General features: G+C 37.2%; 1 protein-coding gene and 1 non-coding gene across 2 annotated transcripts; one reads left to right on the top strand and one right to left on the bottom strand.

The window, feature by feature from the left end:
• The first annotated feature begins 495 nt into the window (after positions 1–495).
• On the top strand, positions 496–2,925 carry LOC145111140 (uncharacterized). Its single transcript, XM_079047436.1, has 4 exons — positions 496–777; positions 883–1,230; positions 1,315–2,119; positions 2,630–2,925. The coding sequence occupies exons 1-4, from the start codon at positions 496–498 to the stop codon at positions 2,923–2,925; spliced, it is 1,731 nt and encodes a 576-aa protein (XP_078903562.1).
• Positions 766–872, bottom strand: LOC145117886 (small nucleolar RNA R71). The gene has a single exon (XR_013712879.1). It is a non-coding gene; the product is annotated as a small nucleolar RNA R71 (small nucleolar RNA).
• Positions 2,926–23,195: the final 20,270 nt, after the last annotated feature.

Here is a 23,195-nt window from a genome sequence, read left to right as displayed (position 1 = left end):
TATTTGCTCTAAGTTAACCGATCCTTTTTATGGGATAAAACCCGCGAAAAGTTAATTTTCCAGCAAGGTTTGATTTTTTTCCTCTGTTACAGGACTCACGACGTGAGAACTGTGATTTTTAGTTTTCGTTAGTTTTTAGTTTATTTTTCTATTTTAGTTCAGTTTTACGTTTTTATTTTGTTTAGTTTGCAGGAGTTCATGACCAGAGGCTCTAACACACCTTTGGTGCCACCACTTGAAGATCCGGAGTCAGCCCTTCACAAAAATAAGAACAAGAACGCGAAGGAAGATCAAACGCCAAAGAAGACACCTTTGCAAGAACTAAAATCAGCCTTTTCAAGGAAGTCGGGGAAGAAGACTAAGACTGTGGAATCGAGTTCAGCCTCAAAGGATAAGGGCAAAGTTGAAGAACTTGGTCCAATTCCTATTCCACACGAATCAGAATACGAATCCGACACAGAATTTGGACTTTATACGAGTGAACCCGAGAACGAAATGGAGAACATTGATGAGATGGCCATGGCCATGAGGGACTACAAGGATCACGAGGATGCTTTCAAACACTTAGACGAGGTGAACGATATTGCGGATTATTTTAATACTCCCAATATCCCAAAAGAGACAGCTTTGCTAAGGATGCTACCAGTCACTTTCAAGGGAGCAGCAAAAGACTGGTTGAAGGCACTCCCACCTGGTACAATCACCACATGGGCCCAGTTGCGTGAGAGATTTCTAGATCAGTTTTGCCCACCCTCCAAAATTTCTAAACTCAAGAAGGCAATTGCCAACTTTGAGCAAAATCCGGGGGAGTCATTATACGAGGCCTGGGAACGCTACAAGGGGTTGTTAAGGAATTGTCCTCAACATGACCTCAATATTCAGCAAGAGATGTCAATATTTTATGATGGGGTGAATGTCATGACTAGACAACTCCTTGATTCGCAAGGACCACTAACGAAGAAGAACCCAAATCAGGCCAAGGAGCTGATTGAAGAGTTTTCAAGGCACTCTCGTGAGTATCACAACCCAGGGCGTGATGGAATAAAAGGCAGTGGAGGTACACAAACTGAAGAGATGGCTGCTGTGATGGCAATGCTTAACACTATGGATAGGAGATTGGCCCAAATGGACCAATCAATTCATGCAATTCGAGTTGGTTGCGAGAGATGTAGTGGCCCACATTTGACAAAAGATTGCACTTTGGATGAATATGGAAACAAGAAAGCTCAAGTATGTTACTCGAGTGGGGACAAGTATGAAGAAGATTGGAGAAAACCAAAGAAGGAGTGGCTGCCTTACGAAGAATACAAGAAGCAAAAAGAAGAGAAATTTAGGCAAACTAGTCGGGGCTTCTACCAAAGAGAGCAACCACTAGTTGAGAAGAAATCAGAATTAGAGACCATGTTGATGAAATTCATGGAAGCTTCAGAAAAAAGACATGATGCTACTGACGCTGCAATGGAAGAGCAAAGAAATATAATGAAGAATCATCATGCCATGATGATAGATCAGCAGGCATTAATAAAAAATCAGCAAGCCTCCATCAATAACCTTGAAGTAAAACTTGGTCAACTTACCACTTTGGTTAATGAGAAGATGTTCCCGAAAAATCCTGAAAACAAAATCCAATCTCATGTAATGGCCATAGATATTGAAGAAGAGGCGATTTCTGAGTTCCTAGAAGCCTTAGAAGTGGAGCCACAGCAGCCCGATCCAAAGCCTAAGAAGCCGAAGCTCGAAAGTGAAGAATCTGCTGGAATACCCAGTTCACGTCGTGAGCCCTCTAAGCTCACGTCGTGGGCTCGGTCTGAACAGAAAAAACCAGTTTCTGTTCCAGCTTATAAACCACCTTTGCCATTCTCATCTAGAGCTAATCTCAGTCCACTGGAGAGAGAACATCTGGAGTTTATCAAGAAATTAAAGGGCATTCCTATCAATACTCCTTTAATTGATTCACTTGCAAAAGTTCCAGAATATGCTAATTTCTTACAAGACTTGTTACACACTCGTCAGCAATTGAAGGAGAATTCTAAGGTGATTCTAAGTGAGCAAAGCTCAAAAGCTGTGTTGGGAGAAGTACCTAAGAAGATGGGGGATCCTGGACGACTCACTCTCCCATGTGAGTTTGGGAATAATATGAAGATTTATGCTTTAGCCGATTTTGGGGCTAGCATAAATTTGATGCCTTATTCGTTTTATCAAAAATTAAATATTCAGAAGTTGAAGGCTACAAAGATAACTATTCACATGGCGAACCGTTCAGTAACGCAAACCCGGGGCATTGTGGAAGATATTTTAGTAAAAATTGGGAAATTCATTTTTCCAATAGACTTTGTGGTATTGGATATGAAAGAAGATCCAAATGTACCGATTATTCTTGGTCGGCCGCTACTAAACACTGCTGGAGCTCTTGTTGATATTCGGGAGTACAAGCTCACCTTGAGAGTTGGGGATGAGAAGGAAATTTTTGGGATAGAAGATGGCTTTCAAGGGAATCATGCTCAAGAAGAGGTCTTCAACATTGATGAAGAAAATGAACTTGAAGAATTAGAGAAGCTCATGGAAGAAGAAATCAAAACAATTCAACAAGTTAAAAGAACAAAACCAAGAGCATCTGTTCCATTTTTAGTTGAAGTCATTGCCTACACGAATCAAACTTCTTGGGTGAGCAAGGAAGATGATGAGATGACGAGTGATGAAGAGGAGGTTACTTCAAAAATAACAAGTCCAGTGGTAAAGGAAGAAAAGGATACTATGGAGTGTAAGATAGAGACTAAAGGGACCAAACGCAAGCTTGATGGAGACGAGGTCAAAGCAAAAAAGGAAAATTCGAAAAAGGCGTACAAAAGACGTGTTCAAGCTTACAAGAGGCGTTTCAAGGAACAAAAGATCCTAGTGGTGGACTCTTCAGATGATTCAACGTAGGAGGCACGGAGTCCAGCTCAAGACTTCTCAAAAAGAAGCGCTTCTCGGGAGGCAACCCGAGTTTGGTTTTGTCAAACCCCCAAACCAAGGATGGCGGAAACGTCCGGGGGTGGAGGACTTCATGTATAGTATCACAACAACGAATATAATAGTGTTCAAAGTAAATACAACCATCATAAATATAATTGAAAAAGTTACACCAAAGTATATGTTTACATGTTTCAAATCAATTACATTATTATGACAAAATGAACTGTTTGACAATTTATCGTCCCATCCTCAAAATGTTGTTGGTTTTCATGTTTCACTGATTTCCTGAGAATACAAGTAGTTTTGAAAAAGTGTCAACAATTAAGTTGGTGAGTTCATAAGAGTTTTGTTTGAGAAAGAACCGTTTTCCTTGTAAAAGCGACAAATTATGTTTCCAGAAAATCCAATATTTTCTTTATTAAGTGAAATGAATGCTTCTATGTTATGCGATAATGAACCCTAGAAGGACCCATAGATTCCTTCTATAATCGCCCAGTGTATATAAGTTATATAAAATTTAAGTTAAATAAACCGTTGAATATAATAGGTCTGCCCTAGGTACACAACCAAACAAGGAACAGGAGATGAGGCGGGCCCACCAATTCTAAGTCGATTGTGACTAGATTCTTATATAACTCTATCATATACACTTAGCAATTATAGCTGAAGTCTAACAATTCTACCTTTATGTAGTTTTAATAGAAATATGTTCCAAAGAAAATCCTATATTTTCTTTATAAAAGTTATGTGGTCCTAAATCCCAGGACCGAAAATAAACAAGTATTTTCCATACTTAAAGATATAAAAGTGGTTTTAAATTGGCATAAAACCCTTTTTAAAGTTAGGTAGTCCTAAATCCAAGGACCGAAAATAAACAAGTATTTTTCCATACTTAAAGATATAAAAGTGGTTTTAAATCGGCATAAAACCCTTTTTAAAGTTAGGTAGTCCTAAATCCCAGGACCGAAAATAAACAAGTATTTTTCCATACTTAAAGTAATTCCTGTGAGTTAAATCGACATAACTCGCTAATTTAAAAGTAGAACCCGTAAATCTTATATTTTGTTAATACCACATGTGAGTTATTATAACCAGACTATGACTCAGACGGCCTCGTAATACGACGTTCTTCAGGCGTCGTAAGTTAAATGACACTTGTCACCCCAGACCTGCCGGTCTAGCTGTTGCATGCAGCTCGGGTGTGGGTTTGTCAGACCCAATATAGATCTATACACAACTATCACGTTCTCCCTACAAGAGACTCTGGTTACAATTTACAGGACTTTTGACTTTGTTACCATGAAGGTAACACGAAGCGAATGTCTCACAAATTTATTCATTAACAGATTTACGTGAACTTAACTGAAAACCTTTGGTAAATGAGTTTGAAATGTAAATGATACATAAACTATACCTATTATAGTTTATCCAAAACGTTTGTACTGAAAAAGAACTCTTTTATGAAAATACCTTAGTGCTATGAATCCAAAAACTATGTTTATTATAGCTTATTATATGTGTTCGAAATGAATGAAGAATCTTATCATGAATGACTAAATTTTAGTTTATGATGATAAACTAACAAGAAATTACATTCAATATTTAGAACTTATTGTTATACACTTTGCTCAACATAATACAAAGTGTTATGAAAGTTATAAGTTGTTAACTAGTTTTTAAGCTTTCTGCACTGTTTTAGAAAAATCATAGAAAAATCATACGAAGTCGAACACTGAATCCGTAAATGTTTAGAGTTCATAAAATGTGTCTAGTTTATCCATAATTTTTATTATGATTTTTGGAAGTCTTTAACTTGTCTTAAAATGTTGATATTCACAGACTGGTCCGAATTCGTTTTTGAAATGATAGGCAGTTTTGTAAAAATCACCATAAATCATAGAAAAATCGTATGGTGATGTGCAAGTAGTCATTTTAAAGGTCGGAACCTGAACTATTAGCACCTAATACAGTTTTGAAAACTAAAATGTTTAAGTTGACCAAAACAGAGTGTGAATGGAGTTGAACTTTTCTGATGAAGGCTGTTAAATGAGTTTAGTTGTGTTCTTGGTGTTTTAACTTGTATTCCCCCCCCCCCTTAAAACTTAAGAAATACATGAAAAGATAGGGGTATGAACTCACCTTGAGTGATTTCAGTAGATGGATGATGAAGAAAAGAAGTGTTCAACTCAAGAACACTTAGATGATGCTTGAAGATTCGAAGATCTAACAACAAATATGACGATATTTGTGTAAGGAACTCATGATTTGAGTGAAGAAGTGTAAGAAAATCAAGTGTGGGAAGAGATTTACTTACCAAGGTAGATGAAGAACTTCAAAATCAGCCTTGAAATCTCGAAATCTAGAGAGGGAAGTGAGAGAGAATGAGTTTTTGCTTCTTGGTGAAGTGTAAGTGAATGGGAGGAGAGATAAGGGTTTTCCTACCCTTGAGTCAAAGTACTTGGCTGGAAAGAGGGGGGGAAAAGGACAATGAAATGACCAGGTATGGTGGAAGGACAAGGGCTGGTCATTGAGTGGGCATGGGTGGTTGCTTGTGTCATACATTAAAGCAAAGTCAACACTCCACCCAAAATATCCTACCCACTAATCTTGGATAAGATTTACACTCAAAAACGTAATTAATTATGAATTTAGGGGTCTTATATGTTAAAATATAATTTTGGGTGAAAATCCCGCGTTAAAATTATGTAAAACGGGCCTAAAATGAAATCGTAGTCGAAAACCGGGAAGGAAAGGGCTATCTGCGAGACCTCTCGGTACTGGGCCGAGGTTCGGTCCTTGTTGCTGCTGGGCCCGAAGGCGAAGGTGAGGAGCGAAAGCGAACTTCAGGTTCGGATCATCAGACTTCGGTTCGGTCCTAATGGTTTCGGTTCGGAAGGTTCGGTCCGAAGGGACCTTCGTGTTCGGTTCGCAGGCAGCTTCGGGTTCGGTCCGACTCAGTTCGGTTCTAAGCACTTTCGGTCCGAGAGGCTTTGGTCCTTAAAGGAGGGTTTCTGTTTGTTCAGGCTATTTTTCAAGATTTCTTCCCGTTTTGCGCCGTTTTTCACCAAGTTAAGTGTCGGGATGCCCGAAATGATTATAAAAAGTTAAAGGAACTTTTTGAGAGAGATTTGGGAGAGATCACACATACTTGGAGAGATTTGAGAGAGATTTCACATTCTTGGAGAGATTTCTCAAACAGAGAGAGATTTGGGAGAGATTTCACATTCTTGGAGAGATTTCTCATACAGAGAGAGATTTGGGAGAGATTTCATATTTTTGGAGAGATTTCTCATACAGAGAGAGATTTAGGAGAGATTTCACATACTTCGAGAGATTTGGGAGAGATTTTGTTTGCGACCTTTTTGAGTGTTTGGTTTCGCAACGCAAGGTTCTTACACTCTGTTCAGCCTTGTTATGAATGTTATACACTCTCGAGGGGTATGGAATAATGTTTTATCGAGAAGATTCATCACTTGCCCTAATTAGGGTTTAGATTTTCTGAACACGTGGAAACTCTAAGTGATACTTTGTATTAAGATTGCGAGTAGTTCAATAAGGAACATAATGGAAACCCTAATGTACAAGGGTTAGATGAGTTGACCGGTTTGACTTGTTGACTTTAGTTGACTTTGACTTGGCCAAAAATTGACGGTTGTCACAGGTTTGCATTTTCTTTCTTTTTCTTTTTAGTTTTTAGCATGTTTTTAGTTCTTAAGAAGTCGATCATGTCATCCGAATTATTATCTGCGTAAGGAGTCGTTAAAATCAAGTAGTAACACTTATTGAATTAAGATATGGGTTCACGACGTGAATTAAGATGAGATACGGGCATGGTTTTTCTATATGGTTTTTTAAGTAAGCCTACCCACTTTCAGTAATGACCCAATATATGCCTTAGCCCACTTCTTATTTAATTGGCCCAATTTTAAGTCCAGACAAAACTGACGACGTGAACCATAATGGATTCACGACGTGAGTTGTAAATTATTCGGGGCCACAGATTAAAGGATAAGGAATCAGTTTGACCTACCATTTGTTTATTCCTCACGAAGTCAAAACGGCAGCTGGTCCCCTCCGTCCGATATTGGCCGACAACCCCTCTATTTTCCTTTTTGCTTACGTAATACTTCAATCTAAGGTAATTGTTCTTAAGTACTAAGTTTAATTCTTCTCTAAAAGTTGAACTTAGGTTTAGGGTTTGTTAGTTAGTTGTAATGTATAAAATATGCCCTAGAATTCGTGAATTAGCCTTGAAATGTTGATGATTTATGGTCGAAAATAACATAAGAGTAAACCCCCAGCATTGCATTGGCCGATTTGTACAGGAACAGAACAAAATTTGACATCGATGACGAACTCACGACGTGAATTCTTAGGAATTCACGACGTGAATTCTGGGCTAAACAGTTTTCTGTTTCTTTTATTTCTAAACTTGTGGGTTGTTTCTTTTGGCTGTGTTTGTTGCTTGTTTTTGCAGGAACGGGTCCTAGAAGAGAGGCACTTCTTGGAGTTGCGGGTTTACACCCGTTTTACAATTTTCCCATAACAATGTCCTGCGACATCTTGACCCGATGGAACAACAAATTAGGGTGGCTCTACAACCGAGAGATTGCAGTTGCTCCTACAATCAATTGGACGCGGTTGAGGGAAGTCGGGCTCGTGGAAAGGTTGTCCCTATTTTTGACAAAAATATTTATTGGAGATGGATACTCGTTCACTTGCTCGGGTTGGCTCAACCTATTTCGGATCCAAGAGCGGGTGTATAAGGAATTTTGTGTTGAGTTTTTCTCAACAGTGACATTCCAGGAGACTGTCCAACACCCACATTGGCCGCAAGCTTTGGTATTCCGGTTAGGGGGTGAGTATCGGGAGTGCAGCCTCGTTGAATTCGCTTGGAGGGTTGGTCTATATGATCGACGAGAGGCAATGACTCCCGAATTTGGTATGTTCTTGAGCGAGGCAGCTAGAGGATACACGGAGGGTGCACTGGATATGCTTTCTGGCATAATATTGCATCCGGAATTTTTAATTTCGGAGTGTCTCCTAAGAGTAGTATTCGGTCCCCTATCCACCGCCTACTCCACCGTTTCATCACATTCTCCATCAATCATAGGAGGCATGGAGACAAAGTAACAAAGAAAAATCTATTCTTCTTATGGTGTATCTTGCAGCCCGGAGTGTGTTGCAACATTCCTTATTTTCTGGCATGTTTTCTGGTCGGGTCTGCAGCTAGTTCTCGACCGGGGAGCCCTATTTGTGGAGGGCAATTTATTACGCGTTTGGCTCGCTCGTATCATTTAGTTTTCCCTGATATTATTCGTTCCATGACTTGTGTGGATGAGCATGAGTTTGGCATGGGGTAGTTGGAGACCATGCGGGTTGTCAGAAACTTTGGGTCGCATTGGGGAATAGTACCTTCAGATGATGAGGGTAATGAGGGTGATGAGCAGCCTGATACACAACCAGAACAACAACCACAGCCACGACCTAGGAGAAGGAACGTGAGAGGAAGAGGAGAGAGAGGGCAGCCAATGCATCCACCCGCACCCATGGTAGGAGCACCTTTTGGGGGTGATATGGCTGGTTATTTTGACCAGTTATCTTTGAGCGTCAACTGGATTGGGGGTACCATGAAGAACGTGGTTCAACATCTTGGGGTGGAGCAGCCGCCTCATTTGGGGTATCATTACCCTATTTGCCCGAGGTGGACGGAGTATCGAGGACATGGAGGAGATGGGGCGGGCCCTCGTGTAGCAAACGAGGAGGATGAAGATAATTGATCAATTAGTTTTATTTTGTTTATTTTAGACTTGTTTGGTTTGTTTTTATTTTGTTTTTAAATTTGTTTGGATTGTAAGACTTTAAGATATTATGTTACTTTGCTCTTCTTTGGTTGTTAACTTTTATTTTGCTAAGGAGTTTTGGGGAAGGAGTAAGGTCAAGTCAAGAGTCGTGTTCGTTTAAGCGAGTGTCGTTCAAGTTTAGAAGTTGAAAGTCGAAACCCACAATTGGAAATAAGTGTGGGGTGAGTCGAGAGAGAGGTTATAGTTAGAAGAGTCATCGAAGTACACTAAATTTAGAAGGGTCTTAATTCGTTAAGATGTTGAGTGGAGCATATATATTTACAAGGAAGAAGGCAGTTTTAATTCTGGTTTATCCAGTATTCACGTCGTGACCCTATGTTTCTCACGTCGTGAACAAGGTTTCAAGGAAAATCAGAATCCGCGCTTCAGCGACTTCATGTTGTGAGCCTGAACAGATTCACGTCGTGAGTTGTGAATTTCCACCATATTCATTTCGTTCCGTTCTTCTACATTACATGGAATTATTACCATTCCGTATGACACTTTTGTGACGATTCGATGGGCTGTTTTCTCTAATATACAATGTGGCGTATGCTTTCCCACATTGTCTACATGATTTGGAGGCTTGCACCATTCTTTTTGAAGATTGAAGTTTTGATTGATGGCTAGTTTCGCAAGTTCAAGTCCAAGTTTTTATTTTAAAGAGGTCCATATTCGAGATGCATGTTTTTCCAAACTTTTGGAGTTTCGTTCACGCCACAATCCCAGGGGAGTCTGTTCCTTTTTCTCCCTTCTCTTAATTTTTTATATTATTTTAAGCATACAATGAGGGCATTGTATGAAATAAGTGTGGGGTAGGGGGTAGAAAAAGTAAATTGCTAGATAATTTGGTAAATTGTTAAAAATTTTAAGTTTTTATTAATTGGATCTAGTAGTAATAATTTGAACTGTACTTGCTAGTGGAATGATCCGATAAGAGCTTAGATGTTTAGTTGAGCCGATATACGTTATAATGCATTTGTGGCCTCCCTTACTTTAGTGAAATCATGGAACAAAAACATAACCCTGCTTAGTTTGAGGGATGCAATATGTTTAGCAGCCTAAACTTGAAATGTATCCAGGAAAGCTATGGCTTAGCCAATAAAGGTTGAAGTAAAGCGCCCCTGCTTAAGCATGTAGGTTTTTGAGTGATATAAAAAGTAAGATACATGTAAAAAAAGAGAGAAATTACCAAACTAAAAAAAAAGTGAAAAATTGAAGAATTTTTGGAGCATAAAAGTATCAAAGTAAGAAGATCAAAGATCGAAAATTCTGAAGTTTCAAAAGTTGAAGATATCAAAATTACACAAAGATGGTGAATTCAAAGAAATTGAAGATCAATTATCAAAGTAAAGAAGAATTCAGGAGCTCCAAGTTGTGGTATCTTCTAAAAAAGTTGTAATTCTCTAGTTTATGTATGCTTGGGTAGCTTTACAAAAATACTTTGAGGCTAAGTAGGATTTCTGGGGATGGATTCGGAGGGTTGCATAAAATGAGCATTGTTCGAAAGAAGTGGGCGAGTGTTTATGAAGATTGTGAGTATTTAAAGTATGGGGGGTTATTTAGGAAAAATTTAGACACAAATGCATGCGTTGAGGTCTTGGCATAATGGCTGAGCTGGAATTGGATTGTTCTATGTAATGCTAGTGATGAAGGTTTAAGTTTAAATAAGTAGATTTGCTTGAGGGCAAGCAAAGCCTAAGTGTGGGGTATTTTGATATTGCCATATTTATACATAGTTTTAGGCAATATTGATTTACATTTTATTAAATATTTTGGCAATATTGGATTATGGTACTTATAAGGATAAATTGTTATGTGCAGCCAAATAGAAGTATTTTCAAAGAAAGGGACCAGAAGTGACAATACTTGGAACTTTGGGGGGCTTGAGGAAAAGAAGAACGAAAAAAACACCCAAAAGACGTATTCACGACGTGAACAGTTGATGGTTCACGACGTGAGTAGAGAGTTTTAGAAGATAAGCATCCGGGTGAAGGAATCCTTGCCGAACACGATTATCTCGAAGTTCACGACGTGAATCTTAAATTCTCACGACGTGAACGGGAAATTGGAAGATATTATAAATACCTTTGCCCATTACGATTTGGGAGACTTTTGGCTGAAGGAAGAGGTTCCAAGAGGCGATTTACAGCAGAAGAAAGGTCTTGGCAAAGGGTTTTCAACACCAAAAGAGTAAAAGTTCATAATTTGTTTACTTGTTTGATACTTATAGACATGTTTTCTTATTTGAGTTGTGTTTATATGTTAGTTGCTACTATGAGCAGCTGAATCTAGCTACTCTTATCTAGCTAGATGAAGCTTCAAACTTATGAATAGCATAATTTTACATGGATTTATTTAGTTGGTGAATTGCTTGTGTTTGATTTATTGTTACCTAGCATGCTTAAGTTGTTGCTTTAGTTGCTTAAATTCATGTTATATGTAGCTTAGTGACCATTAACTGCATGAACTTGATAACCTAGTAATTTAGTGAACATTGAATTGCTAGAGCTAGGATCAACCAAAATCTTAGTTAGTAATTGAAGTAATTAACTTTGCTGTGCTAGAGAACATAGATTATGATCATAATTGTGTTTGCATGATAAATCTTACATAGCATATTCATAAACATAATTGATTATGTGTTTAATTGTGTGTGACCATACATAGTTTTACATGAATTAATTAACTATTGGTAAATTTAGACCTAAATTATTAATATAATAATAACCAACTTAATAATCCATAATTATTAGCTAGTCATAAGGACGAAGTGGATTCGAACTAGATAAGAGTGTCTTTTAATTATTGATTGAATTTGAGTTAAGTTAGTCTGATCTTGCAAAATCAGATAAAAACCCTTTTTAGCTTGTTAATAATTAGATTAATTTAGTAGTAAATAGATTAATTAATAACACCATTCCCTGTGATCGACACCCGACTTACCTAAGCTATACTGTAATCTGACTAGGTACACTTCCTATAAGTGCATAGTTAGTCTAAGTTTGTTAGGTTATAAATATTAAAATTAGTGGGTACTTCCGTGCACATCAGAGATGAAGATAAAAGAAGCGAACGACGTCTTGGAACGAAGGAAATCTTTATTTCCTCTGTGGACAATGGAAAGACTTTTGAAAGAGGCGATTGACTCTCCAAGCACATACTGGTTTGAACCAGTCCTTTCTTTCGGTCTTGAAAATTCCAAGGATGCTCAGTTCGATATGCCTATCACTCGGAAAGCGTTCGTGTTTCATTGTTTTGATTCAACTGTTCCTATTCCCTCTCCTGATCCAAAGGTCGATCGAGAATTGCTCGAATTTTAACTTTCTTTCTCTCAACCGCAATATCTCACTTGGAATAATCAGAAGATCACAACTATGAAGGTATTGAAACCAACTTCGGCAGGAAAGTTTTTAACTGTCAAATTCAAGGTGACACGAGGCACAAGCGGCTCGGTTCATGAGATCTCCCTTGCTGATCTACCGAACTTAAATCCCCATGATTGGATTCTTTTGAACAACATTTTGCTGACCAATCAACAAGAATATGGGCCTATTATTGATCACATCAAGCGGATGCTGGTCTGCTATATTCATGAAGTGGCGAAAATGGATCAGGAGGTCGTTTCTGTAATTAGAAAGAGGCCCATTATAAAGCCAATCGGGAAGGAAAGTGACATGACAATGATGATTAAAGGAAAAATTGATCCACAATTTTACACCATTTTGTTCACAAGGGGCGAAGGTCAAAGATGTTTGTTCGCTTTGGCTGATAAGCACTTGTTCTCCACCGCGTTCTTAGAGCACATTCTTGAAATTATATATTGGTGTGACCAGAACAATGATGCAGATAAAAAGTTGTTTACGGACATGCTTCGGTGGTATATTCACTTTCGTCAAACTCTGCTTGCCATGATACCGAAGCTATTCAAGACTTTGAAGTCATCTGCTCCTGCTCAACCGAAGTAGTCTCTCACCTCAATTGGCGCAAAGGGGGAGATTGTTGGGTTTAAAGGATTGTGCCATTGGGCCTTAGTAGTTCGGTCCATTATGTACTCTCGTTTTGGGCCTGTCCAACCATGTTTATCTTTCTAGGGTTTAGTATATAAGGTGCATGCATGCATCCTTGTCATTAACGCTTTTGATTATTATCACATTTATTGTACTGTAAACCCTAGCACACCTCTACAGAGGAAGTTCTTAATCGAGCTCTTCTGAGGTGTGACTATATTTTAATCATTCGACATACGGTTGATTCATTATGTGTTCTAGTGTTCGTTATTCTTATTGATTTACCTGTTAAAGATCTAATCAATCTTAAGAGTATTCAACTCATCAATGATTTATAATTTTTGTGATGACTTGGATTTATGAATAATGTTTAGTGAATAAAAAAATTGTTTTGAAATTCGAGGCATTACAATTTAGTATCAGAGCCTTGGTTTGAGGATTCAGGCACACCCTCGGGTATGTCTGGACTCAAACTGGGGATTTGAAAACTTTTCAAAAGAAATGATTCTTTTCATCACACAATTTTCGAAGGGAATTAATGAGTTTTGAAAGCAGATCTGAAGCGGTGTGTACAATCAGCCAGAGCCCGAGCGGTGATTTCCCAAGATACCCTTACTTGATTATGTGTTGTGATGAGTTGTTATTATGTCATAATAGAATTGCATGCTAGTTTAGAGCTAGGAATATACTCAGAATTGCATGCTAGTGTGCCTGCTTAGGAGAGATGCCTTTATGCCTGTTATGTGAGCTGGTAATGTTGCATGCCTATGATTAGAGATCTCTGGGAGTTGTGAGGTTGGTTTTCCTGAGTTCGATGATGCCTTTTGTGTTGTGGATAGAGCATTTGGGGTTGTATGCTAGATTGGTTTTATATGCTGGTAGAGGTTGCTTAGTGCCCGAATGCTGCTTGCTTTGTGCTTTTAGAGACTTCCATTAACACCGAGTAACTATTAATCGAATACGTTAGGTTACATGTTTCATGGATTAGATAATTTTAGAAGGTTAGTTTGGCTCTATTGCGCAGCTCTCGGGTGAGCCTAGTCGTTGTAGGGCGGGATCTTGCAGTCGAAGAATTATTTAATGCATGTAGCGTATAATTGTATTTGAGAAGCAGTTAGTAGGTATTAATAGGAGTTCCTGTTGCAGCTGATGACGAAGAGAGGAGTGATGGGAATCCTAGGAGAGCCTAGGGAGTATTTCAGTACGATGAGTGCGCTATTTAGCGGTGAATATTCGTTGGAGAGCGAGCATGTGGAATTTGATTGGTCGATAAGAGAAGTTGAGTAGCTACCTAGAAAATTTGGAAGATCCTCAAGGAAAGTATGGATAGATGTGGAAGGTAGTATTGGGTCCGTACTAATGAAAGCAGAGAATACATACTCGATTCGAGGGGAATTCCATGGGTTCTAAGTAGAAGGTTGAGGGTAGATATCATGGTTTGGGTGCCATGATTTATCCCAGAGTGTGTTTCCGTCTTTACTAGTTATCCGACTACGGTTGTTCAGACTGAGAATAGGCCTGGTGATTATTGGGCCTGAGGTCCATGTCGATTGAGGTTTGAATGCAGTAGGCCTTGGAAGAAAGTTGAGTTTAGGTCTCGAAGGATTTGATCGGTGAGGTGCCATTTTGAGTCACGGGGGTCAAAAAGGAAGTGGATGTAATGATCTGCTTGAGGATTTGCAGTTTGAGTTGAGTGATCGGCCGATGGTTTATGATGTCATTTTCTATGACGAGGATTATATTATTCCAGTTTTGTTTTGGTATTGGAAGGAAGAGAGAGGAGCGTTTGATTTTAGAATTGGGAGGTAGACCCTGTGGGGTACCAGGTAGTGCGGTAGTTGCATCAAGGGAGAAATTCACCAAGGGATTCTTGTGGTATGATTGCCTTGAGGTATTTTTTATGCTATAAGAGATTCATTACAGTGGGGCTGTGAAAGATGAGGATAAGGGTATGCCTTATTTGAGTTTGGTAAGGCGTGTTCTAGCAAACTGTTTCAAGTGATCAGAAGGAGTGTATTGGAAATGACAACCCTCATTGTCTATGTTGTGTATCGACTGTGAGAGTGAGGTCTCCTGCTTCCATGTTGATTCTTGCGATGGAATGTTGGTTGAGGATGTTGGGTTTTGAGCATTCTAACACTCCTATGGTGTACATGTAACCCTATAAACCTTGGATCTATGTTTTCTCTATTATACATGCAAATATTAAATATTCCAAGGTTTCATCCTAACTAGCATATTATGAAGCACCTATACTACAAAGTTCTAGTTAGATGACATACCTTTTGATGTAGCTTGATGTCTTCAAGCTTTAAGAGCTTAGCCCCAATAGTGTGGAAGCCTCAAATGGAATCACAAATCACCAAAACACCTTGGAAGAACTTGAGAGAATATGTATGCACACTAAAATCGGCCCACTCTTATTTTCACACACTTGTGCCAATTTTGTGAGCCAAGGACCCCTTTATATATTATGGAGGATTAGGGTTACATCCATGTAAACCCTAATACCCATGACCTTTCATTTACATAGGATCCATGGGTTAAAAGCTCCATGGACCATCCATGAAAGCTTAGCCCAACCTAAATGAACTTGGCCCATTCCATATATATAAGAGTCCATATTTAATTAGTTCTTTTTGATCACTTAATTAATTCTAAATTAATTCTTGATCAATACTAATTAAATAATATGATTCCATATTAATATATTAGAACTTATAATATATTAATATAAATCATAAATATACTATTCTCAAAAGACTATCCATATAAATTGTGTCGGTGAAGTGCAACCCAAATGGACCATGCCGGGTCGGGTCAAGTACATACCAAATATAGTTATGGACTTAGACATTAATCCAACAGTCTCCCACTTGGATAAGTCTAAAACTATTATTGAGTATGACTTCAAAACCTAACTGGCAATCGTAGCTCTTAAAGTCGTTGTCGAACTCTGACCTTGTCAATGACTTGTCCATTAGATAAGGGATCATATATTCCTCCATTCTAAATATCATATGGACTGAGACATGGATTATAATCATTCTCTCTGTCCATTTGTTGTTTCCCGATTTTCGATTTATGATGACTGACTGATTGAACAAATCAAATCAGTCCTGGCTTGGCCAAGCACTCACATGTGTCATCGCTAAATCATCGAGGGGCCCACAGATATCGCTTTTATCCCGAAGGTAAAAGGAATGGATAAACTTCGACTCAAAAAGGAATGTTTTATAACATCGAGTTACCAATGCGTTTTCGTGCAATCAATGTATAACCAACTCATAGTAACAACTCATATCTCTAGGTTTTAAGAATATAAGATATTATCGTCTCATGATCACTCGTGATAAAAATCCATGAAGTGATTCAAATGAGCGTGGGTTGAATCCAATACTCAGAACTTATGAGCACTCATGAGTGTTGTAGCACCACTTTGTCCACCAACTTGGACCTCTACAAACCAACCCATGACAGTCTTGATTCATATCTACTTCCAACATATGACCGATTGTGGATGGTTTGAATAACTTAATCATTCAGGAAGAGCGACTTAGTTATTCTGGAAGTCAAAACATGCAAAGTGAAACACAAGAATAAATGAATCAAATATGGTATCAAACCCTATGAATATAAATAAACACTTTTATTTATCACCATACTGATTACTCATTATTCATTGTTTCGGTTTTATCAACTTTATACTTGAATTAAAAACACTAGTTGTCCCATGCTCCAAGCATGTACACTATGTTTTTCTTAAACAATAGCTTTGCCATACACCAAGTATGCACTCTATGTTTGTCTATGATCCTTACTTTGTGAAATAAACCAATTGAACATAATTTCAATGATTCTAATTTCACACTCCCAAATCCTTATCGAAAAATGTGAGAATTTCAAATTCCTATCATTTATCGAAATATGTTTAGATTTTAAACTTATATGCACTGACCCTCCTGTAATGAATATGTACAAAGTCACAAAGACTTGTCAACAATCATTATAAGGTATTCCAATGGAGATCAACTCCATGGAAACTAAGTCTCATATTCAAAGTACATTGCTTTGGACATGCTTCTTGCATTAAGTTTTCTAATCTTACACAGATAACTTCCACCTATGGAGACAACTCCATATTCTCATTTTGACTATCACTTCTGAATAAGAGATGCCTCTTTTCAGAATATGTCAATATGGTCCTTCCAAAATTAGCACTATACTTCCAACTGTCCCTGAGCAACCAATCTTTGGTAAACCTCAGATTGTCCTCGACAATTGCTTAATCATTTTAGTCATATCCAATTCTAGACCTTTTCCCTTCTTAATGCCTCTGGGCATTTGGAAAAATTTAGAAATGACAAATATTATAGCACATGCAATCGATCCTGTACCCAAAGCAAATGGTACATGATTCATGATGTCTCACATAAAGACATGATTCTAGACCAGTCTTTTGCTACAATATTTTTATTTGCCATGTTTTCAAAATTTGACTATGAAGAGGGATGCCGTAATCATAATCAAATTTTGAGAATGCAATATATAGAATTTCCTTAAGTTGAACCAATCCAACATGAAATTCATATATATATTCTCGACTAAAGATGATTAAGGTCTCGATCTTAGAACTGAAATGAAGTATATCATCTCCCTTAATTATAGCAAAACAACTTTTTCAATCCCTGCAGCCTCACGAATTGAAACTTTTGTTTTCTATAATTAACATTGCTAACTTGCAACACTAACAATAATTCTCATGCTCCCACTAACATGATGATTATTAGCATAACACTTATGCTCCCACTAGCTTTGACATGTACTCAGAAATCAGCTGGACTTCTAGAAATCAATACTTTATTGATTTTCTTACCAAAGTTCAGATTTCTGATACGAGATGCTTTGATAAAACTTTATCAAAATCATACACCTTTCCTTAGATAGCATGCATGTGTGTCTAAACAATTTCAGAACTATGAAAAGGGATGCCGTAATCATAGTCTCAATTGTTTAGACCTTTTGCCATCTGCTTCAAATCTACTTGGTGGAAGTGTTTCCTCACCATCATTTTCATTAATCGGAGAGAAACCTTATGACCCTTAGATTTTATGGTGTATGTGTTCTTATCCATGTGAATCGTCAAAACCATAGTCACAAGACAAGGATAATGACAAATCCAAACTCATATGGACTGAACTTATGCAATCTTAACTTCTTGCCACCTGGCAGTACATGGCCTGCCATTGCTTCCAAGTTGTTATGCAACCAATTGAGAACTTTCAGAACTCCTATGCAAAGCCAACTTTAACTGGAATGGGCACAGAATATGTCAACACGATAGGTTGTAAACCTCAACTCGTGTGCTAGTGAAGAACCTCAGGTTTTATTCTTGATTAGTTCTTGAAATTATTTTTAGGATCTTTAAGACTCCCACTATCCTCTTGACATATAAGACAATCTTGCCAAATATTCAAGAGATAGTGCGGATTCTTTATCAAGACAAACACTTCACACAATTGGCCTTAGTTGGTCTTTGTTTTATCCAAAACATCACAACTTACCAATTTCAAATGTACAAGAGTAGGACACTTTTACTCTTACATTTGACAAGTGTTTTAAACCTTTCTTTAAGATATGTCACTCAAGTTACAATCTTGGAGTATGACTCTAAGAATTGTTTTGGAACGAAGTATGACTCATCTTCCTGATCTAACCATTTCAACAATTCATGACTCCTCTTCTTAGTCATAAGAATGCACTAAGATGACGTTTAGAGGACTAATTGTGATATGATTTCTAAATCATTAAGATGATCACAAACATGATACTAAAGTACTCTCCCATCTTTTCAGATTTGAGAAACTTTTATCTTTCTGCCTAATTTGCTTCTTCCCATTCGTTCTGCCATACATTGAGACTTTTCCAATGTTTCAGAATTATACTTAAACTTGTAAGTATAACCATATTTACTAAACTTTAGTAAATCAAATAGTCTTAACGAGCTTTGTGGTGGACATGACCAGTGCACAAGAATGTGTACTCGATCCCTTTAGTCCTTCACTTGACTCACACATCCATGTGAACAAGTAATTAGTCTTGATTTTCCAATGCTTGAAAGTTCTCATTCATCATACTATTCAACTTGCATGATTCCAAGTTTCGGTCCAATTGAAACTTGGGTGATGAGGAACTTTCCTGATTTGGTAAATTTAGACACTACCACAAATGAAAGAATCAAATCCATTTTCCAATATTGCTGTCAGTGGAATAATATAAGCAACAATTTTCCACAAATGTCATTGTAAGGATACTTCAAATAAATAAAATTAAACAATTTTCTTTTATTTTAAAACTTTGCGGAAAAACTTATCCTTACAATCCACATGGAAAATTGTTGTTATCTATTCCTTAGCAATATATCATAACTTCTTAAGCAACTGCTCAAAATTCTGATGCGATCGAAATCCACCTTCGCGATCAGAATCAGCATATACTTCCTTTAAGATTTCTCTCTATTCTTTGATTCTTAAAACATCAACATGTGACCCAGTCACATCATGTAATGAGGATCTCAGAATAGAACTTAACAGAGTTAGATAATGGGCTCTACCTGATGTAGAGTCAAACTTATTGACTTTAACATCCTTAGGTAAATTTGGCAGCTTTGCAATCAACGCCCCTTCCTTTGGCAAAATAAACATATGGACCCTTTGGTAATGGGACTATCTCAGACTTAGCCTTTCTCTTTACCATTTGGTCAACCGGGTTGACTATGGACAATCCCTTTCCATTGGGAAGAGAATGCTTTTTTTGGATTTCCAGTGTCACCATTGTCACTGTCCATAAAGTTTTTGGGAAGTTGATCTTCTAATCAAATTTGCTTTACTATCGTTCCAAATCATTGCTGATTCAGCAGCACCAAGCAAATAGATATGATCATTAAGGTTCATGTCATAGTCTGTTTCATAGTAGTCCCAAAGGAACTCACTATGTGACTTACAAAGTGATTGAACATCCAACTTTCTCAAGACTTTGAAACCCAACTCTCCCGGCTTGTCAATATGTGACTTCATCTCTAAGATGTGATCACACATACACCTTGCTTGCCATTAGGGCTTGAGTGACCTTGAACTTGTGGGTTAGGGAGAATAATTGGAGGAGGTGGAGGAAGTAAAGTTCCAAGAGATTTGGGAAGATCATAGATGTCTAAACTCGACATCTTTTGGGAGATATTCAAGATAGTTGATCTAAAGTCCTTAATATAACACCCAATATGAAATATTAAGGCTAGGATCCAACAACCTATTTATAACTGGAAGAGGGATGCCGTAATCCGAGTTATAAAATAGTTGAAGGTAGGTAAATGACGATTTACCAATTTCCACCATGAAAAACGAAATAATTTAATTAGGTTTTTTACTTGGATTTGAAACTCCTAGATCTTTTGAGATTCATTGAACTTTTCAATGGCATGTTTCAATCTCGAGTGTGCCCTTCAGGTTTTGTGACTGGGATGTCGAGGATCACAAAACAAGGTGTGAAGTAACCATGCAAATATACTTGGTACCCTTAATATTTACCCCTCAATCGATGTGTCGGTTAACCACACACGCTCCAACAATACTATGATAAACATTAAGTTACCCTTTGCCTACCTTGTTAAGTCCAGGTTAGTGTGTCGGTTAACCACACACGCTCTACTAACAATTTAAACAAAGTGCAAAGTGTAATTTCATGGATTAGCACCTTATTCACATTTTCCTAAGTAACTAAGATTGGGAATTTATAAAAGGTTTAGTTACTTAGTATTTATCATTAATACTTTTAATGAGGGAGAATTATAGCCCTTGTCCTACCTGTTTAGCTAACGACCCTCCACCAGTCAAGGAAGCGGTGGGTGAGAGTGGACACCCATTAAGCTGCTATTTTATAGGCAACAACCTTATACCCCTCTTATAGACCGGTTTCGTGAATGAGGCCTACTAATGGTAAGACGACTTGCTCTTATACATATAATATATTAAACTTTTAATATTATAATAGTATAAGGGTGTATTTTAGACATTTAAAATAATTGGTGGTTTAATCTATTAATTAAACTAAACTTTTAATTTAATTAAACTCAAACCATATCTTTATTTATGGATTTAATAATACTCTTTTAATTAAACGCTTTAATTAACTATTAATAAAGTCCATAAGAGTTAATTTGAATTATTCAATAAAACATCATAATTCCAATTATTAAATTCAAAATTAAAACCATTTAATTAATTGTTTAAGTTATGAACCCAAGAGTTTTAGAATTCAATTCTTTTTTTTTCATAAAAAGCTTTTTCCAAATTCCAAAACTTGAGGGCAAGTTTTGTAACTCTTGAAAACCTTTGGATTCCATAACTTATGGAGTTAAATACTTGTTTTATGATGAAACTTTTCATGTTCCATAACTTAAGAACAAGTTATGGAATTCTTTAAAACATTAACTCCAAATTTTGTAACTCCATAAAAACTTTAAATCAATTTTTTTTTAAAAAAAAAACTTTCATATCCATAACTTATGGAGGTTTCAAAACACTTAAGATCACAACTTTAAAAAAAACTTTTGAGCTCCAAAATTTTATGACAAAATTTGTAACTCCTTAAAACATTTAGATCAAACTTTTAAAACTAATAAAATAATCATATCATTTTATCTTTTACTAAATTTGACCTAATTCAACTCATATAGTAAATGATTCAAATTTTACAAATAATTAGTTTTTCACACAACAAGTAATTATCTTAAAATTTGACAAACGTCATGTTTTTTTTTCCTTTTTTTTCAACTTGAAAATAAAACATTTGCATCAATATAACAGAAAACAACCCATGTCTCTGATACCACTGTTGGGTTTTGAGCATTCTAACACTCCTATGGTGTACATGCAACCCTATAAACCTTGGATCTATGTTTTCTCTGTTATACATGCAAATATTAAATATTCCAAGGTTTCATCCTAACTAGCATATTATGAACCACCTATACTACAAAGTTCTAGTTAGATGGCATACCTTTTGATGTAGCTTGATGTCTTCAAGCTTTAAGAGCTTAGCCCCAATAGTGTGGAAGCCTCAAATGGAATCACAAATCACCAAAACACCTTGGAAGAACTTGAGAGAATATGTATGCACACTAAAATCGGCCCACTCTTATTTTCACACACTTGTGCCAATTTTGTGAGCCAAGGACCCCTTTATATATTATGGAGGATTAGGGTTACATCCATGTAAACCCTAATACCCATGACCTTTCATTTACATAGGATCCATGGGTTAAAAGCTCCATGGACCATCCATGAAAGCTTAGCCCAACCTAAATGAACTTGGCCCATTCCATATATATAAGAGTCCATATTTAATTAGTTCTTTTTGATCACTTAATTAATTCTAAATTAATTCTTGATCAATACTAATTAAATAATATGATTCCATATTAATATATTAGAACTTATAATATATTAGAACTTATAATATATTAATATAAATCATAAATATACTATTCTCAAAAGACTATCCATATAAATTGTGTCGGTGAAGTGCAACCTAAATGGACCATGCCGGGTCGGGTCAATTACATACCAAACATAGTTATGGACTTAGACATTAATCCAAAAGAGGATTCAGAGACGAAGCATGTGGTAGTCCATTTAGATAATCGGTGTTATAATCGGACCGTTGGAATATACACTTGTGCGGCTATACGAGATTCTTGGTGAGTGGAGGCAGTCATGTTGGGGAAGTTTCTGAAGCCTCCATCTGAGATTCGGAATGCCCTACAGTTGGTTGATCTGTATCTGGAAGATCATAATATGTTGTGTTGTACGTACAGGGGTTAGGTATGGTGTATCTAGTTGAGACAGTTTGAAGTTTGGCATGTTTGAAATAACATTGGCGGTAGTTCGATCCCCAAGTGGGGGAGAACTAGGTATTCTGTTGGAAGGAACATCGATCTGTTCGAGTTGCGACTTTAGAAAATTGGGTTATAGGGATCTGTGGTCCGGGTATATGAGACTTGGGTCTAGATGCGGTCAAGGCGAAATACAGAACGAGATGATGCATGTGCTCAGGAATGAACGAGTGTCTTCACGGCAAGTAGTCGTTGGTCAGGGAGCTCATTATGGTTAATGTTTCTTTTGGGTCTGATAATGTTCGGGTTATGAGGCGATTGGGTCGTTTGGTTCAAGTTATGGTTGTTGAAGAATTTGACAGTTCGACGTTTGGATTGCTATCTATACTCCAGGAAGAGCAGCGATTGATCCTCAATCGAATTCAGAGTTGGTATGTATGGTTTCGATTGGATTTTCTTCGCTAGATATTGGGGTTTTGGGTTATCATCAACGCATCC

This window comes from Lactuca virosa, chromosome 5, assembly GCF_052849685.1.
Source record: "Lactuca virosa cultivar CGN04683 chromosome 5, Lactuca_virosa_CGN04683_v6, whole genome shotgun sequence".
NCBI classification, from domain to species: Eukaryota; Viridiplantae; Streptophyta; class Magnoliopsida; order Asterales; family Asteraceae; genus Lactuca; species Lactuca virosa.
The sequence above is the reverse complement of the archived record's forward strand: the minus strand, read 5'-3'. Positions and strand labels throughout refer to the sequence as shown.

What these genes read in the sequence shown, in the direction of transcription:
- LOC145111140 (XM_079047436.1), top strand. Translation starts at nt 496, where the DNA reads ATGGAGAACATTGATGAGATGGCCATGGCCATGAGGGACTACAAGGAT. An exon ending in AAATTTCTAAACTCAAGAAG is followed by an intron (nt 778 to 882) that starts GCAATTGCCAAC and finishes CTCAATATTCAG; the next exon opens with CAAGAGATGTCAATATTTTA. An exon ending in TGGACGACTCACTCTCCCAT is followed by an intron (nt 2,120 to 2,629) that starts GTGAGTTTGGGA and finishes TTCCATTTTTAG; the next exon opens with TTGAAGTCATTGCCTACACG.